The following is a 13,532-nucleotide window of genomic DNA, read 5'->3' on the forward strand; positions in this document are numbered from 1 at the left end:
AACAAGTTTAGCAGACTATAAAGCTTTTGATTATAGTCAGCTTGTAAGTGTGTTCTGCTACATTGTGCAGCATCTCAAAATAAAATGGACCAGCAGTTGTTTACAAAAGCTAAAGACTTTCCAAGACAAAGCTCATGGGAGGAGCAGATGGTATTTGGGCATTGTGTTGTGGTCTTGCAATCCACTCAGTGCCGTGTTGGGCTGATTCATAGAGTTGCATTTGCAGAGGCATCCTAGTGAGCAGCTTCACCAAGAGAAGAAACATTTGAATGAACTTTTTTTCTTTTGTGCTGTCTTCAGTAAATGCTGTCGACTGCTGCTATATTTAAAGAAAGTGACAAGAGCCTTTATTGAAATGAACCCGTGTCCTTTGCAAGCAGTGTTCCTTCTGTTCAGGAGAGCTTTCCCATGTTAGCTGTGGTAAGGTGAGGAAGCCATGCAGGTAAGGTTCAGCCCCAGGTGTTTGGGGTGGGATCACTCACAAAGGATTGTCAGTGGCCTGTGGAGTGCAGACAGCCCACGTGTGCTCCTGAAGGGCAGCATCCTGCCTTGGCACCATGTCACTCTGGCATCTGCTTCATTGTGCAACTAAAACTCTTGCAAAGGGAGAAGGGTTCCCACTGCCCTGCAGCAGGCTGCTGCCCCCACCTCCCCTTCCCACACTTTGTGTTGGGGGGATTGACAGTTTCAGTTGGACAGGAAGGGAATGTGTTCTTCACTGATTTAAAGGGGGTGAAAATACATTCTTGCCAAGGGGAGGAAGATAGTGGGATGCAGGAGACGGGGGGACAGTGTGAAACCTGAGGTGACAAGATCTTTGTGGCGTTTCCCTTTTAGGCGCTAATAAATCTAAGGATGACTTAATATGCAAAACCTGTTGAACCTGTTGGCAAGAACAGAGCCCCAGATCCTCATTGCAGAGGGTTTGTTTGTTGCTACCAACTGCATTTCAATTGCCTAGTGATAGTGTTTGCTTTCTTGGAATTTGCTTTCTGGTGCAGTGTTCCAGCAGTGCTGACAGCAGCCCTGCAGAGGTGGAGTTGCTGTGGGCCAAGGTACAGTGGGGCTGCAGGCACCCCAGGAGCGCAGCCCTGCTGCCAGGAGGGTAACAGCAGAGGAGTGTCATGGCTTCAAAGTGGCTGAATGTGAGACACGGGGGAAACTGCAGTCTCTTCCTACTCTCACTGGCAGGCACGGTTGGCGTTAAACCCATTGCTTTTATAGGAACAGGCTGACCTACTTATTAAGGCATTGTGTTTCAGTGTTCAGCTATGGCTGTCTGCCCCAGAAGGGTTGTGTTTCCAGCCCTGCTGAAACTCAGCCCCCAGCCATGGCAAGTCTTGGACCAGGCATGTTGATGTGTCTGTCCGGTGTGAGGAGCTCTGGTACCATAGCAAGGGGCACCGCATCTTATCCTGTGGAAAAAGGGGGAAAGCCTGCTGAAGGAACTGATATATCCCCAAGAGGAAGAGGAAAATAGAAAGAAAATTGGAGAGGATGAAATTTAAGTGACCTTTTTGACCAGAAATGTGGTTTTCATTGCATTCTGTGGGGTAGAATGGCAAGCCACTTGTGGCAATAGTTGTGGGCTGCTTGGGGTATCTTAAAGGAACACTGCTTTTCCAGCTTGTGAAATTCAGAGGTGATTGTAATCCGCTGCCCTTCCCAAGCCACATTCGGAAAACACAGGGAAGGGCTGGTTTGAGAAGAACAGATGCAAATGAGCAAGGTGGGAGACCACCAAACATCTCTGTGGAGTCAGGGAGGAGCTCCCTCTGCATTTGGTCAGCTGGTGGCTCTGTGCTGATGTCAGATTTGTGCATCTCATGTCAAGGAGATGATGGCATCAGCCATCATGGGAAGCAGTCCTGCAGCTCTTTCCAACCAGGGGCTTTGGACTATTAGAGCAAATCCAGATTTCTGAGAGCAGGTGTCAAAATGTGGTGGTGGATAAGTTGAGACCGAACTAAGAAATGTCCTTTCTGTGTCAGGCCATTCCTTGTGCCTCTGCTCTGGGGGATTTTCATTTTTTCAGAGCTGCTGGGTGTCATGTTGCTACAAGAGCAAGAAGTGTCTGCTCCATCCATCTGTAACAGTGAACTTAGACTGTGTCTGCTGCTCTGACTGGAATATATACACTTACATGGCTTTAAAATAAAAAACAGATTTGTTGCTCTGACAGGGCATCCCCAGCTGATTTAAAATAAAATTTTCTACTCTTTTTATAGAGGCTGTTATGAATATATCTGTTAAGTTACCATCCTGGAAAATTGCAATAGTTGTCTAAATAGTCAAAGCTTTCCGAGAGATTTTCTCCGGTTTTGCTCCTGAAAAGCTGTGATGTCCTTAAGTATTTGACATGTAGGCTTGGCTTTAAGGACCATGGAAGAAGGAGTTCATGTAGACATGCTCAGCCAGAATGTTATCACAGATTTTGCAAAATCCACTTTTCTGCCTTTTTTGCTTTTTCTCCAGTACCCTGTACTTACATTCATTCTCTTTTTCCTTGATATAAGCATATACCCTTGTCAAACTACTTAAAATAAAAGTTTGGGGAAAAAGAGAATTTCTGTGTTTAAATTCTTGAGCGGCAGTCTGCTATCATAGTGATAGAGCTGTAGGATTATTACCCAGAGATACAAAATGACAGACATCATACTTAATACTCATCAGCATCCTTTCTAGAAATCTCAAACAGTCCCATCAGTAAAAAGCCTAAGCAAGCTGTGCTGCATTATCCTGATTGAGGGCCGGATCATATTTGATGTTGCTGGCTGACATGAGTAGAAAATAAAGTTTCCCCACTTCTAAAACTAACTTTATAAATAAGCTCTTTGTTACATTGCAAATACATCCTTACACTTGTGTTAAAATATCCAGTAGTGACATGAAAACCAACCTCAAGCATGTTCCCAGATACTTTGCCTTGAAACGAAAAGGAACTCTGGTAAAGGAAGATGTAGCTCAGTGCATACACAGCACTAAAGAGTTTGTGGGTTTATGAATTCCAGGTCTTTTCCAACCAGTATCAGGTCTAGCAACACTGATTTTTAATTACCAGGCATAATTACCACTCTTAGCCTTCTTTGAAACAAGTGACTAATGACTTCTCCCCAGCCATTTTAAGGCTTTTCACTTTTTTCCATAACTGTATTATAGTTGTACAATGTACCACTTGCTTTCTTACTCTAAGGAGTCCTGTAACTTTCAGATCTGTAACTCTGCTAATATTTCACTGACAATTTTGCATAAAAAAGAAACATCTTCATTAATATATTCCCAAAGAAATGATATTTGTGACTTTTATAACAAAAGCCTTACAATTCTATAGAATATGCCGTTAGCATGTTTGTTATATGGATGAATTATTGTTCCAGATTTATGAATAACTGTCTCAAAATGAAAATCAGAGCATCAGGTATTTTTAAGGGGAAGAGGATCGCTATGATGTTTTCAGTTCTGTTCCTGATTATGTGCAGGGAAGCTGTTTGCTGTAAATGATGGCACTAAAATGAAAAATAAATCAAAGGGTTTTTTTTCTTTTTGCATTTGCTTTTCTGGAGGTTTGCAAACCTTATCCTTTGAGATTTCCCTGCACCCTGCTGGAGACAGGAAGGAGAGAAGCAGGGAGATGTGGACTAGGAAGGGAAATCTTCAAAAGGCACACTGGGAAGCTTAACAACTGCTCACCTTGTGGCCATGCCAGGGAGGAGATGTGTGCATTGGGAGGGCCTCAGTACAGAGGGGTGGTGGGGTAGTGGGTCCATGTGGCACGCCCTGGAGAGGGCAGGCACTCATTAAAGATGAGTGCAGAGAGATGGGAAAGGGACAAGGCAAACATGTTCTCTCTGGTTTGGTTTGTTGTAATCGATCTGATTACCCAACATTATTAAGATTCATTTGCCCAGACAGCCCGTGTTTTGCTCTCAACAGACACTCAGATCTGATGCACAGATGATGGTAGTAAATTGATTTTGCACTGGCAGGGGTAGTGCAAACTGTGTGCTATACCTATATGAAGTAGAACCTCTGAAAGACCAGAGAAGTGCCGTTGTTTTGCACTGACAAGGATTGCAGAAACTGCTGCTTAAAATCAGTAAAACAGCTCTCTATAGAGTTCGTTGAAATTTTGGAGTACAAAATGAAATATGGGGCTTTTTCTCTATTTGGTTGTAAGCACAGAATTGACAAGATGACTAAATACTTAATAAAAGCAAGCTCTGTGTTTCTTCATGGCAGCTTTTGCCTTGCCACCCACTTGGCAGGAGCAAGGACTGTTCCTTCCCACCAGACCCACGGGTGCCTGGTATCAGGAGCTGCCTTTGGTGGGCTGCAAAGAGATGAGATCTAGCACCATTTGAAAGTGGTTTTCTTCTCCAGCCTCATTGTATGCCCATGAGAATTGTGCAGACCATGCTTATGATTGTTGGTAATGAAAGCACTAGTCCTTTACGAAACTGTCCTGAGCTATAGCTAAGCTGCCCAGCTGTTTAAGCATGGCAGAACTAACTCTATACTCTATAACTCACTCTATACCTCAGCCAGTGTTGTTTTACTGAAATTATCTTTCGACTTAATAGTCCTTCTACCTTGCTTTTTACCCCTGCATCCCATGATTACCTCAAATTGATAGTCTTACTTTCTCTCTGCCTTTGTTTTGATTAACTGAGCAAGCCAAGCTCTCTGCTTCCTGTTGTAAAGTCAGTTTCCATGTTGGTTCGGTTGTCTAGCTGGTTTTTTTAAGGTTTTGTGGTTTTATTTTCAAAGAGTGCATCTTCTCTGCTTTTCTCCAGATACAGGGTTCATCTAGGTCTTGGTGCAGTGACTTGCAGAAGCTGCAGCTTTCCTCAGGCTGAGGTATAGAGTTCCTCAGTCCTGTCTGTTTTCCAGAGGTTCCGCAGGAAGCATTTAGTTCATCAGAACTTACTCTTTCAAAATAATAGATCTTAAACAAAATTAGGCTTGCTGTTATCCTTCCCACTTAATCTAAACTGAATCACTTCATGGTCCCCTGTTCCAAAGTCATCCTCATTATTTAACATAAAGAGCAGAATAGAATCTATTCTTGTTCATTCAGCAACATGGATAAAGAAACTTGTCAGCTGTCACATCCAGGAATAACTGGTCTTACCATGGTTAATAGCATTTGTTCTCCAATCTGCACTGTGAAGTTAGTCTCCCTTGTTGACGTAATTCCCATTTCTTTAATGATGCAGAGCTCTATCCAGATCTATATCTGGTGTAAGAAGTCAAGAGCAGACCCAGAGTCTCTTTCTTAGAAATCTTCTTTGACCATCTGTCCACAGCATTGCCAAACATTTTCTCTTTTATTCTATTTCCGAAGTCTGCTCCTTCTTTATTGCATAACAGTACTCTACCATATAAAATCTGTATTTTCTTTGAAAAGCACAGACCTTTTGATACCTGTTTCACTAATAATTCTGTTCCACCCTGTTTGTGAATTTTCCTGTAATAGCACTAGTGCTTTGAGTTCCTCTTCTATTATGGCAGTCTGCCTATGTTATTAGCACACAGCTATTTTAGCTGCTGGATTTTTTGTTCACCCTTTCTGCTCTTAGGTTGGTTTTAGACTTTGGCTCTTACGCTATACTCACTGCTTTTATTGGCAGTGTCCCATGCCCAACCTTTTTCTCATCATTAGCAGCAACTTTTTTTTCTTCAAATCCCTGAAATACCCCTCTCACTGTTGTTTTCATGTTTATCTGATATTTGCCCCTTTGCTTTCTGGATCCTGAAACCAGTGGGGAATTTATGCTCACCTCCCCAGGCCTTCCCTCACTTTGTTCTTGGCGTGGATTGTGGCATGGTCATTCCAGCAGTTGGGACATTGGGGTGAAGCCCTCCTGAAGACTCATCTTGTGGTGAAAGTATCCAGAAGCCACCGTTTCCTGCAGAACTGCAGGAAACTGTAGTGGTTGAGGGAGGAAGGGGGACTGAAGACATTTTCTCAAGGGTCAGTCAGGCTAAGGGAGATGCATTTTCCAGCTGGCACGTCCTGTGATTGCTGGACTGAAAGAGGTACTTGGTTCTCAAGGCCTGGTGGACATAAATATATTTTGTAATAGCAGTGAGAAGGAAATAAGTGCTTAGAAAAACACTGGTATGGGACAATATAGGGTATGGTTTATTTGGTCTTAAATGGTCAGAGTTTTATAGAGGACTGCTTCCTGGTCACAGTTTTATAGAGGACTTCCTCTGCTGGCCATCCTCCCACTTTGCTGAAAGAGAAACCTATTGTTAGCAGCAGGGACATTATAAAAGCTTGAGCAATGATGACCTCGATGTCCCAGAGATAACACACATCTGCATAACTGGGTACAAAGAGCATGTGTGTTTATGTGTATGTGTATTCTTCAGTCAAAAAAAAATGTTTGCGACCTGTAAGGCTGCAAGGAGTTACAGCCCTCATAATCACATCTTCCACTGTAGAAGCTGAGGCTGCAGCAATCATTCAAGAAGATGGTTGAAATTCCTGATCAAAAATTAGGTAAGTACATGATGGAACAGCAAATTCTTTTATCTCTCCTGTGCTAGCTCACTGGCCAGTGTTTTCTCTAGCTGATGTTCTCTCTTCAGTACTCCGAGCCACACAGGCTGGATGGAGTCAAAAAACTTTACTGTTGCCTTTGTGATTGGTAAATTTTTTTCTCCACGTCCTTCTGCACTGAAAGTTAGGCTTGCCAGTAATGTGCATCAAAATGAAAAAAAAAATAATAAAATAAAGGAACAAAACCAAAGCAAAAATCTCCAACCTGCTTTTAAGCTATATATGCTACAATGCATCATCTTTATGTGTAAGATGTATATCTCATATCTGTTTAGTCAGGTGTCTCTTAAAATATTTTTATTTTACACTGGTAAAATGACTATCAGTATTGTGAGTCTGTCTTTACTCCTGAGATGAAAAGTTAGGATGCTTTGGTTTCCCACAGCTTTTTGAATGATAGATGAACATCTTTGAGTTAGTGCATGTATGACCTACTGTAAGTCTTTCTACTATTATTCTTTTTATTAAAGCTAGTATTTTTAACAAGGATACCTTGTAACTGTATGTTTGGTTTACAAAGTTTTTCAGCTAATAAAATGGTATTGTTAGAGAATGGAAATCATATGTGTTGCTTCATGACAATACAAATGTAACAAAATAGAGGAGCAGGAAGAAGGTTTCTGGGAGAAATGTTCTGTATTTTTTTAAATTAGACCTTTTACAATACTTGTGCCATAGCTTACATGGCAGTGCCAGAAATTAACTTAATAGTTCATTTAGACCTGTGCCTTTCTTCTTCTGTGTCTCATACTAGATCTATTTAAAGGAGTGTGAGATGCTCCACTGTGACTTGGCATTACTAATGAAATTGCTTCCTCCTGACCTCTATTGTATAGTTTCCAGAATTCTCATGCTTGGTCTTTTGTGCACTGTTGTTGAGATATGAATATAATTTCTTGTTTCTTCCCAAGATCTTGGTTCTGAATCCTACTGGTTTACTGTACGCTTCCACAAGTATTCTGTTTATTTTAAGAGAACTTCTCAACTTTATTTAAATATTTCAGAAGTGGACTCAGTGGCATCCCACATGAAGGAGTTTGACAGAATTACAGTACTTACAATTCTCTTCAGGTATTTCTTTCTGTCTTGCACATTGCGACTTTATTTTACCCAGCTATATTCTTATTCCGTCATTAGGCAAAATAAATTAAAAATAGAAAAGAAGAAAAAGCAAATGGGGGGAAAAAAGCCTCTACTCTGTTTATTATTCTCTATGTTTTTGACCTGACTTTTACCAAGGTTAACCATCATGATGTGGGAAGGGAAAAGGCACGTCTGTCAACAGAGAAGTTAAACAGGGGCAAGCTGCTCTTTGCTCCGTTGCAGTTTAATAAGCCTGAAGGTAAAGACGGAAGACAGTGTTGCTTTTGCACCATTTTACTACTGATGAAAATTGAAAATATCAAAGAATCAAATAACAAAAAAAAGTGTAGGAATGGACTGTGCTAGAAAGTGAGGCAGGAAGGGGGTTAAAAGACTGATTTGTAGACAAGGAATAATGTGAACTTCTGCCTTTGGAGTACAGTGGCACCAGGCTTTAGGCATTCCACCTACACTAGAAACATATAAATGGGAAAAAGCAGTGGAGGATGCTGAGGCAGAAGTAGAATGGGCCAAAAACTAGCATACTGAATGGTAAAGTGAAGTGCTTTACAAAAGTAGTTCTATTTTAGATGTAGTAACTTTAAATTAAAAGAAGATCTTATAAATTCCTTCCTGATGAGATAACACAGCAATGGTTGTAGTGTACAGATGGTGCAGTTTATTTACTAACTGCATTTTTTACGTCAGTTGGCTGTAACATTTTCTTAATACCTAAATATGCATTTTAAGTGCCTCTCTCTAGGCATCTGTGCTGGAAAATTCAGGCCATGGTTGCTTTGAACTGTTTTAGCTGCTATTTTTTTTAAAACCTTATGGTATGTCTGTAAAGATAAATTTCCTTTTGCACAACCAAGAAGGCACTATGTTATCCTAATTTTATTTAATTGGAAGGGGATGGATTTGAAGGGTTTGATGAAACGAGATCAAAGTTTAAAATAGTATCAAAATAATAGGAATTACTATAAATCACTTTCTCTCTCTATAAAATGAACTCTGATCAGAGATCGCCACATAAAAATGAACAGCTGTCACATCTGGCTTTCTCAGGTACATGGCTGATTTTAATTATTTTTGTGAATTCTAGAATAGTCTGCTACCTGAGGTCTGTCCTCTGCATTACTTGTATGTAACATCATGCTAAATATTTCATGCCTACCATTTCGCCACTTCACATGTCTGTGCAAGACAGATTCTGATCTATACAGGTAACATGCAAAGCAAAGTTTGGCTCAAAGTACATCTTGACAATATGTGTAGAAGATGTAATTCCAGAGTGATATTGTAGGTTATTTTATCACTGAAAGAACTAGGTGTTGTTTACAGATTTGGTGTTCACTGTTGAAGACTCTGCTGACAAGGGGCATGAATCTAAAATGCAGCAAATAGAACTGCTATGATGTTCGTTCCACCAATGGTATCATCTTCATGAAAAGAGGTTTTGTGTTTAGGAGCAATGCTGGCCAAAACAGTGCAAGGGGAGGTACTGCAGCTGTAGTAGAAATCCAACCCCTTGATGCCTTTCATGCCTTACAAGATCTAAGTGCTCATCGCTTCTTCCAGGTTCTTTCTGGTTCTTTGTGATGGGCCCTTGGTGCGTGAGGGACCAAGCACTGAAACTTCAGACTGCTGCTGAAGTACCAAATGTATAGCTAGACTGCAGTTGTTTGTTAGGAAGAACTGTGGCTGCTGGCAATTTTTGTCATTATTTTCTTAACACCCTTCAGTGTTGCCTGTTTGAGATTTTGACATACTCTTATTTCTTTGTAGAACACACGTCATCCTTCCTTTTCTTCATTGTTTCTTACTTCCCTCTTTCACAGGGAAGGCTGGACATCTGCTTTCCGCTGACAAAAATTACCAGTTCATGTATGCAGTCAGTTCACCATTTACTTGAATTAGCAAAAAAAGAAGCCAGAACGCATTCATTTAAATACTTAATTTTTTATATTCCAAAACTTTGTATGTAGTTATTTTTAACCTGGTTTCCTAGGGAAAGATGTTCCTGCAATCATGTTTCACTAACCACCCACTGTTAATAACTTCAGGAGCCTTTGTGTTGATCTCAGACTTCAGGTAGGGCAGAGATCTCAGTTCTGAAATCCACAGCTGCACGAACACAGGCCAGGTAGAAGGGACTGGATCCAGTTACCAACTGGTGGGGATGCAGCAGTAATCAAGGTCAGGCCTTACAGCTACAAATGGGAGCGTCCACATGGAAGAGACTAGAGAAGGATGGCAGTGGGGAAAGGGCCATCAGCATGGGGGCGCTGGTGGGGACCGGCAGCCAAAGCCAGAAGTGCCAGTCCCAGCAAAGGTGCCTTTCAGTCCCATGCCTTTGGTGCTGCTCCTCATGGCTACTTCTTGGCTCTTCTTGACACACTGCTCATGAGAAAGCCTCCAGATTGTGGACGAAAATGCTGCAAAAGAATGTGCCAGCTTTTCAATCTGCCTCTTTGTGTGGCTCAGACAGCTGGCCCTCGGCCCTTGTCTCACTTGTGCACCAGTCCCTCCTATTTCTTTCTTCCTTGCAGTAGGAAAACCAAAAGCACATTTTCCTGGATGCTACTGACACCACCATTCATGCATGCCTCTAAGCTCTCTTACCTCTGCCAAGGCATTATGGAATAGCTGTCTAGTTTCTTCAAGAATATACCAGCAGAAACAGAAACATAGCAGGCGTGGATGGGCTTGAGACATGGTTATGCTTTGGGAGACAGCTGCTGCAGATGCAGCCCTGTGTTGTGAGCTGCTCGTGTTTATGTCTTACGTCACTGCAGAAACACTGTGGTACCGTTAGTGGTCCAAAGGCTAAAAATGCACCTTTCAACAGAAACTGGTTGCATCAATTTTATCTCAAATCACAGAGTTTATTACACAAACAAAACCCAAAGTCATCAGGAAATGTGCTTTTCCTGGTAGTGTCCTTTTATTCTTTCAGCAGCAAAATTTGCGTTATACTACAGCGTCATCCACTGAAGTAAAACAAAGCAAAATTTAGGAACAGCCAATAAATAAATGCTGAAGTTGGCTGTATGAATTATTATATGCTAAATTCAACTCTTAACAATCTCTTAATTTTATAGTACGAAAAAGAGGGAAGAATTCTGGTGAATTTGGTTTGTCTTTCTCAGGCTTCTTTTGTCTTGCTTTTTAACATTAGATGGATTATTTCTCTTTAGTTTGAAAGCACACACTTGCTGTGTGGTGTGTGGATCCAGTCTTGCAACATGGCACATATTTGGGAATGATGCTGTTGGGAAATGGCACTTTCAGCATAGATAATTGCAGCAGGAATTCTGCTTTGGGGTATCTTCAGACTTGAAGATGAACATAAGTTGGTAACACTGCTTTGTCTTTGGAAATGTTGATCTGTCCAGAAGACGCAGGCACCTTATATATACTAAGTCTGCTGCTGCTTCAGCTTTAGTTTGACACCCACTACACCGTTTCTGTTTACTGTTTTAGCAATTAAATAATAGAGTAGTCACCTTTAGAAGAGTGTTTGCAACTACTCACAGAAAAGTAGTACATACTTAAACAAATAAAAAGTCCCTTTTTTTAATTCTGCAGTCAAGTGAATTTCTGTTTGGCTTAAGCAGATTTTGAAATCCCGTCTACGTCATTTGTATTGTTAATATATTACAGGGCTTTGTACCACATTACATTACTGGGAATAGATTTGAAATATATAAAGATCAAAAATACAGATATTTTTAACAGTGGTAAATAATTTTCTGTCATAATAGCCAAAATAAAGTGCCATGAAGCTATTAGTAGTAAATTAATTTTTTTGTATGTAGTTTGGTATAAATAGTGACAAGCTGAAAAAACCCCCAACCTCAAACAACAAATGCATGCTCATTAGTCATTCAGTTTAGCAGCACAGAGGCAGCAGTCAGCTAGGGTGTGCGTTTTTATGTCTGCTTCAATTGCACACTTCATTTATTTGGACATGGCATAGGCGGCTTTCTCTGTCACACGGCATCACTGCACGATTAGCAAGTTGCGCCCCAGGGCAGCTGGGACGCTTTGCTGGGGCAGATGTTCTTTTCAGCTTATTCAGTGGCCGTTGTGGGGTTGTTTACTGTTGTCATAGATACCTGCATTTCCATAGCAGGCGAGCTGTTGTGTGTGAAGCAAGTGAATATAGTTATAAAAGGATCATATTTTGTTCTGTCTCTATAACTTACCATCTGTCAGCTGACTTTTCATGATGGATTCAGAAACCAATTTAAGAATAACAGCAGCCAGCTGATCATTTTTTGCTTATATTAAAGTGACAATGGACAAGAATGCAAATAAATTGATGCTTCAATGAAATGCTAGTTTCTTTTTTTTTTTTTTTAATTGCAGCAGTTTGTCTTCCAACACTTTCTCAAACTTTGCTGAAATCTTTCTTGACAAATAGAAATGACCAAGTGTCATCTTCTGTACTTGCTCAGGTATTCCTTGTGCTTTCCCACTCCTCAGCTGTAAGCTCATCCCTCTCTGTTGCTTCCAAATAGTGATGTTGCTCCTGCTTTCACAGATCCTTTGTAATGAAATCTAAATACTGTCCACAGAATTAAACAGGGAATTGGTGAGGCTAACAGCAAAGGTATCATGCACACACAAGCATAAGTATGGCTCAGTGACATAGATCACCACTCTGTTTAATAGTAACAATGGGATCACCTGCAAGTTTGGGGATAAATTTAATGTGTAGCCACCGAGCCCTCTGAGCAGTGACCTCTCATACCTTTTCACTCAGAGACGTGGTCAAACCTGTAGTTTAGCAGTGGGGGTGAGAAGATTAGCCCAGTTGTAAATAATGTATTTATTGGTTGATTTTTCCAGATCCTGACATTGATGCTGCCACTGCCATGATGCTTTTGAATACTCCCCCTGAGATACAAGCAGGTTGTGAGTAGATATTTCTATAGCATATAGCAACATAGACGTATAAAATTAATATTCTCTTTTATAAGTATACAGCATACCAGATAAAAAGGATGTAATAAAGCAATATAACTTCCCTTGTAGACCCTTGCACTTCCTTGACCCTTACATGAGTATAATTTTGTGGTTCATATGACATTTGTTACATGAATAATATTAATCTGTGATCTCTTATGTAAAAGAGAGGTTATTGTTATTCATGACATACACTTAAATGAGTAACATACTATTATCCATACTGATAGAAAGACCTGGGGCAACAGCCAGGAGAAAGGCAAGGAGAGAGAGAAAGAGAGCAAGAGAGTGAAGGATACATGGCATATGGTTCTGTTTTCATTTTGTTTTGATTTGACTCCTATCGTGTAAGTTACCACAGCCATCTGGATACTTTCCATTCACTTGGGCACTGTTTCAGCTCCTTCCTTGCACACATCCTGCCTGGTTTGGTGGTTTTTTGTTTGTTGTTTTTTTTTGTTTGTTTGTTTTGGTTTTTTTTGGGGGGGGGTTGGGGGGGTTTTTTGGGTTTTTTGGGTGGGGTGTTTTTGGTTTTTTTTTTTTTTTTTTTTTTTTTTTTTTTTTTTTTTTTTTTTTTTTTTTGGTTTTTGTTTGTTTTTTTTTTTTTTCTGTGACCTGATGCAAGGCAGTAGGCAGGTGACAAGGAGCAAAGAGAGGTCTCATTTCCTGCCAATACTCTCCTCCCTGTTCTGTGACCGGACCTGAGGTTTTAATGCTGTGTATTAACAGAGCACTGAAGAGGCCTGGGCCCCCACTGTACTGGGCTGTGCAAATACTGCAGGAACCATCCTGCCCCACAGAGCTTGCAGTGAAGGTATTACAGGAATCTGTAGTGAAATACAGCTACACAAAAACAGAGAATACAAGAAAACAAACATATCGCTAGTCAGCAAACATGGTGGTAATG

At 40.7% G+C, this 13,532-nt stretch overlaps 1 protein-coding gene across 4 annotated transcripts in view; it reads left to right on the plus strand.

Moving 5' to 3' along the window:
• The window catches only part of FOXN3 (forkhead box N3), a 167,779-nt gene that overhangs the window by 129,118 nt on the left and 25,129 nt on the right, over positions 1 to 13,532 (plus strand). For 2 of the 4 annotated variants that reach the window (XM_084207702.1, XM_084207701.1), the window contains exon 5: positions 12,509 to 12,574. The exons of 1 other annotated variant lie outside the window; for it this stretch is intronic. In XM_084207702.1, the coding sequence (XP_084063828.1) occupies positions 12,509 to 12,574 (66 nt within the window). The remainder of the gene's footprint in view (positions 1 to 12,508; positions 12,575 to 13,532) is intronic. One more of the 4 variants, XM_084207703.1, reaches the window with a different exon arrangement.

The sequence above is a fragment of the Fringilla coelebs genome (genome assembly GCF_963513975.1).
Source record: "Fringilla coelebs genome assembly, chromosome: 6".
NCBI classification, from domain to species: Eukaryota; Metazoa; Chordata; class Aves; order Passeriformes; family Fringillidae; genus Fringilla; species Fringilla coelebs.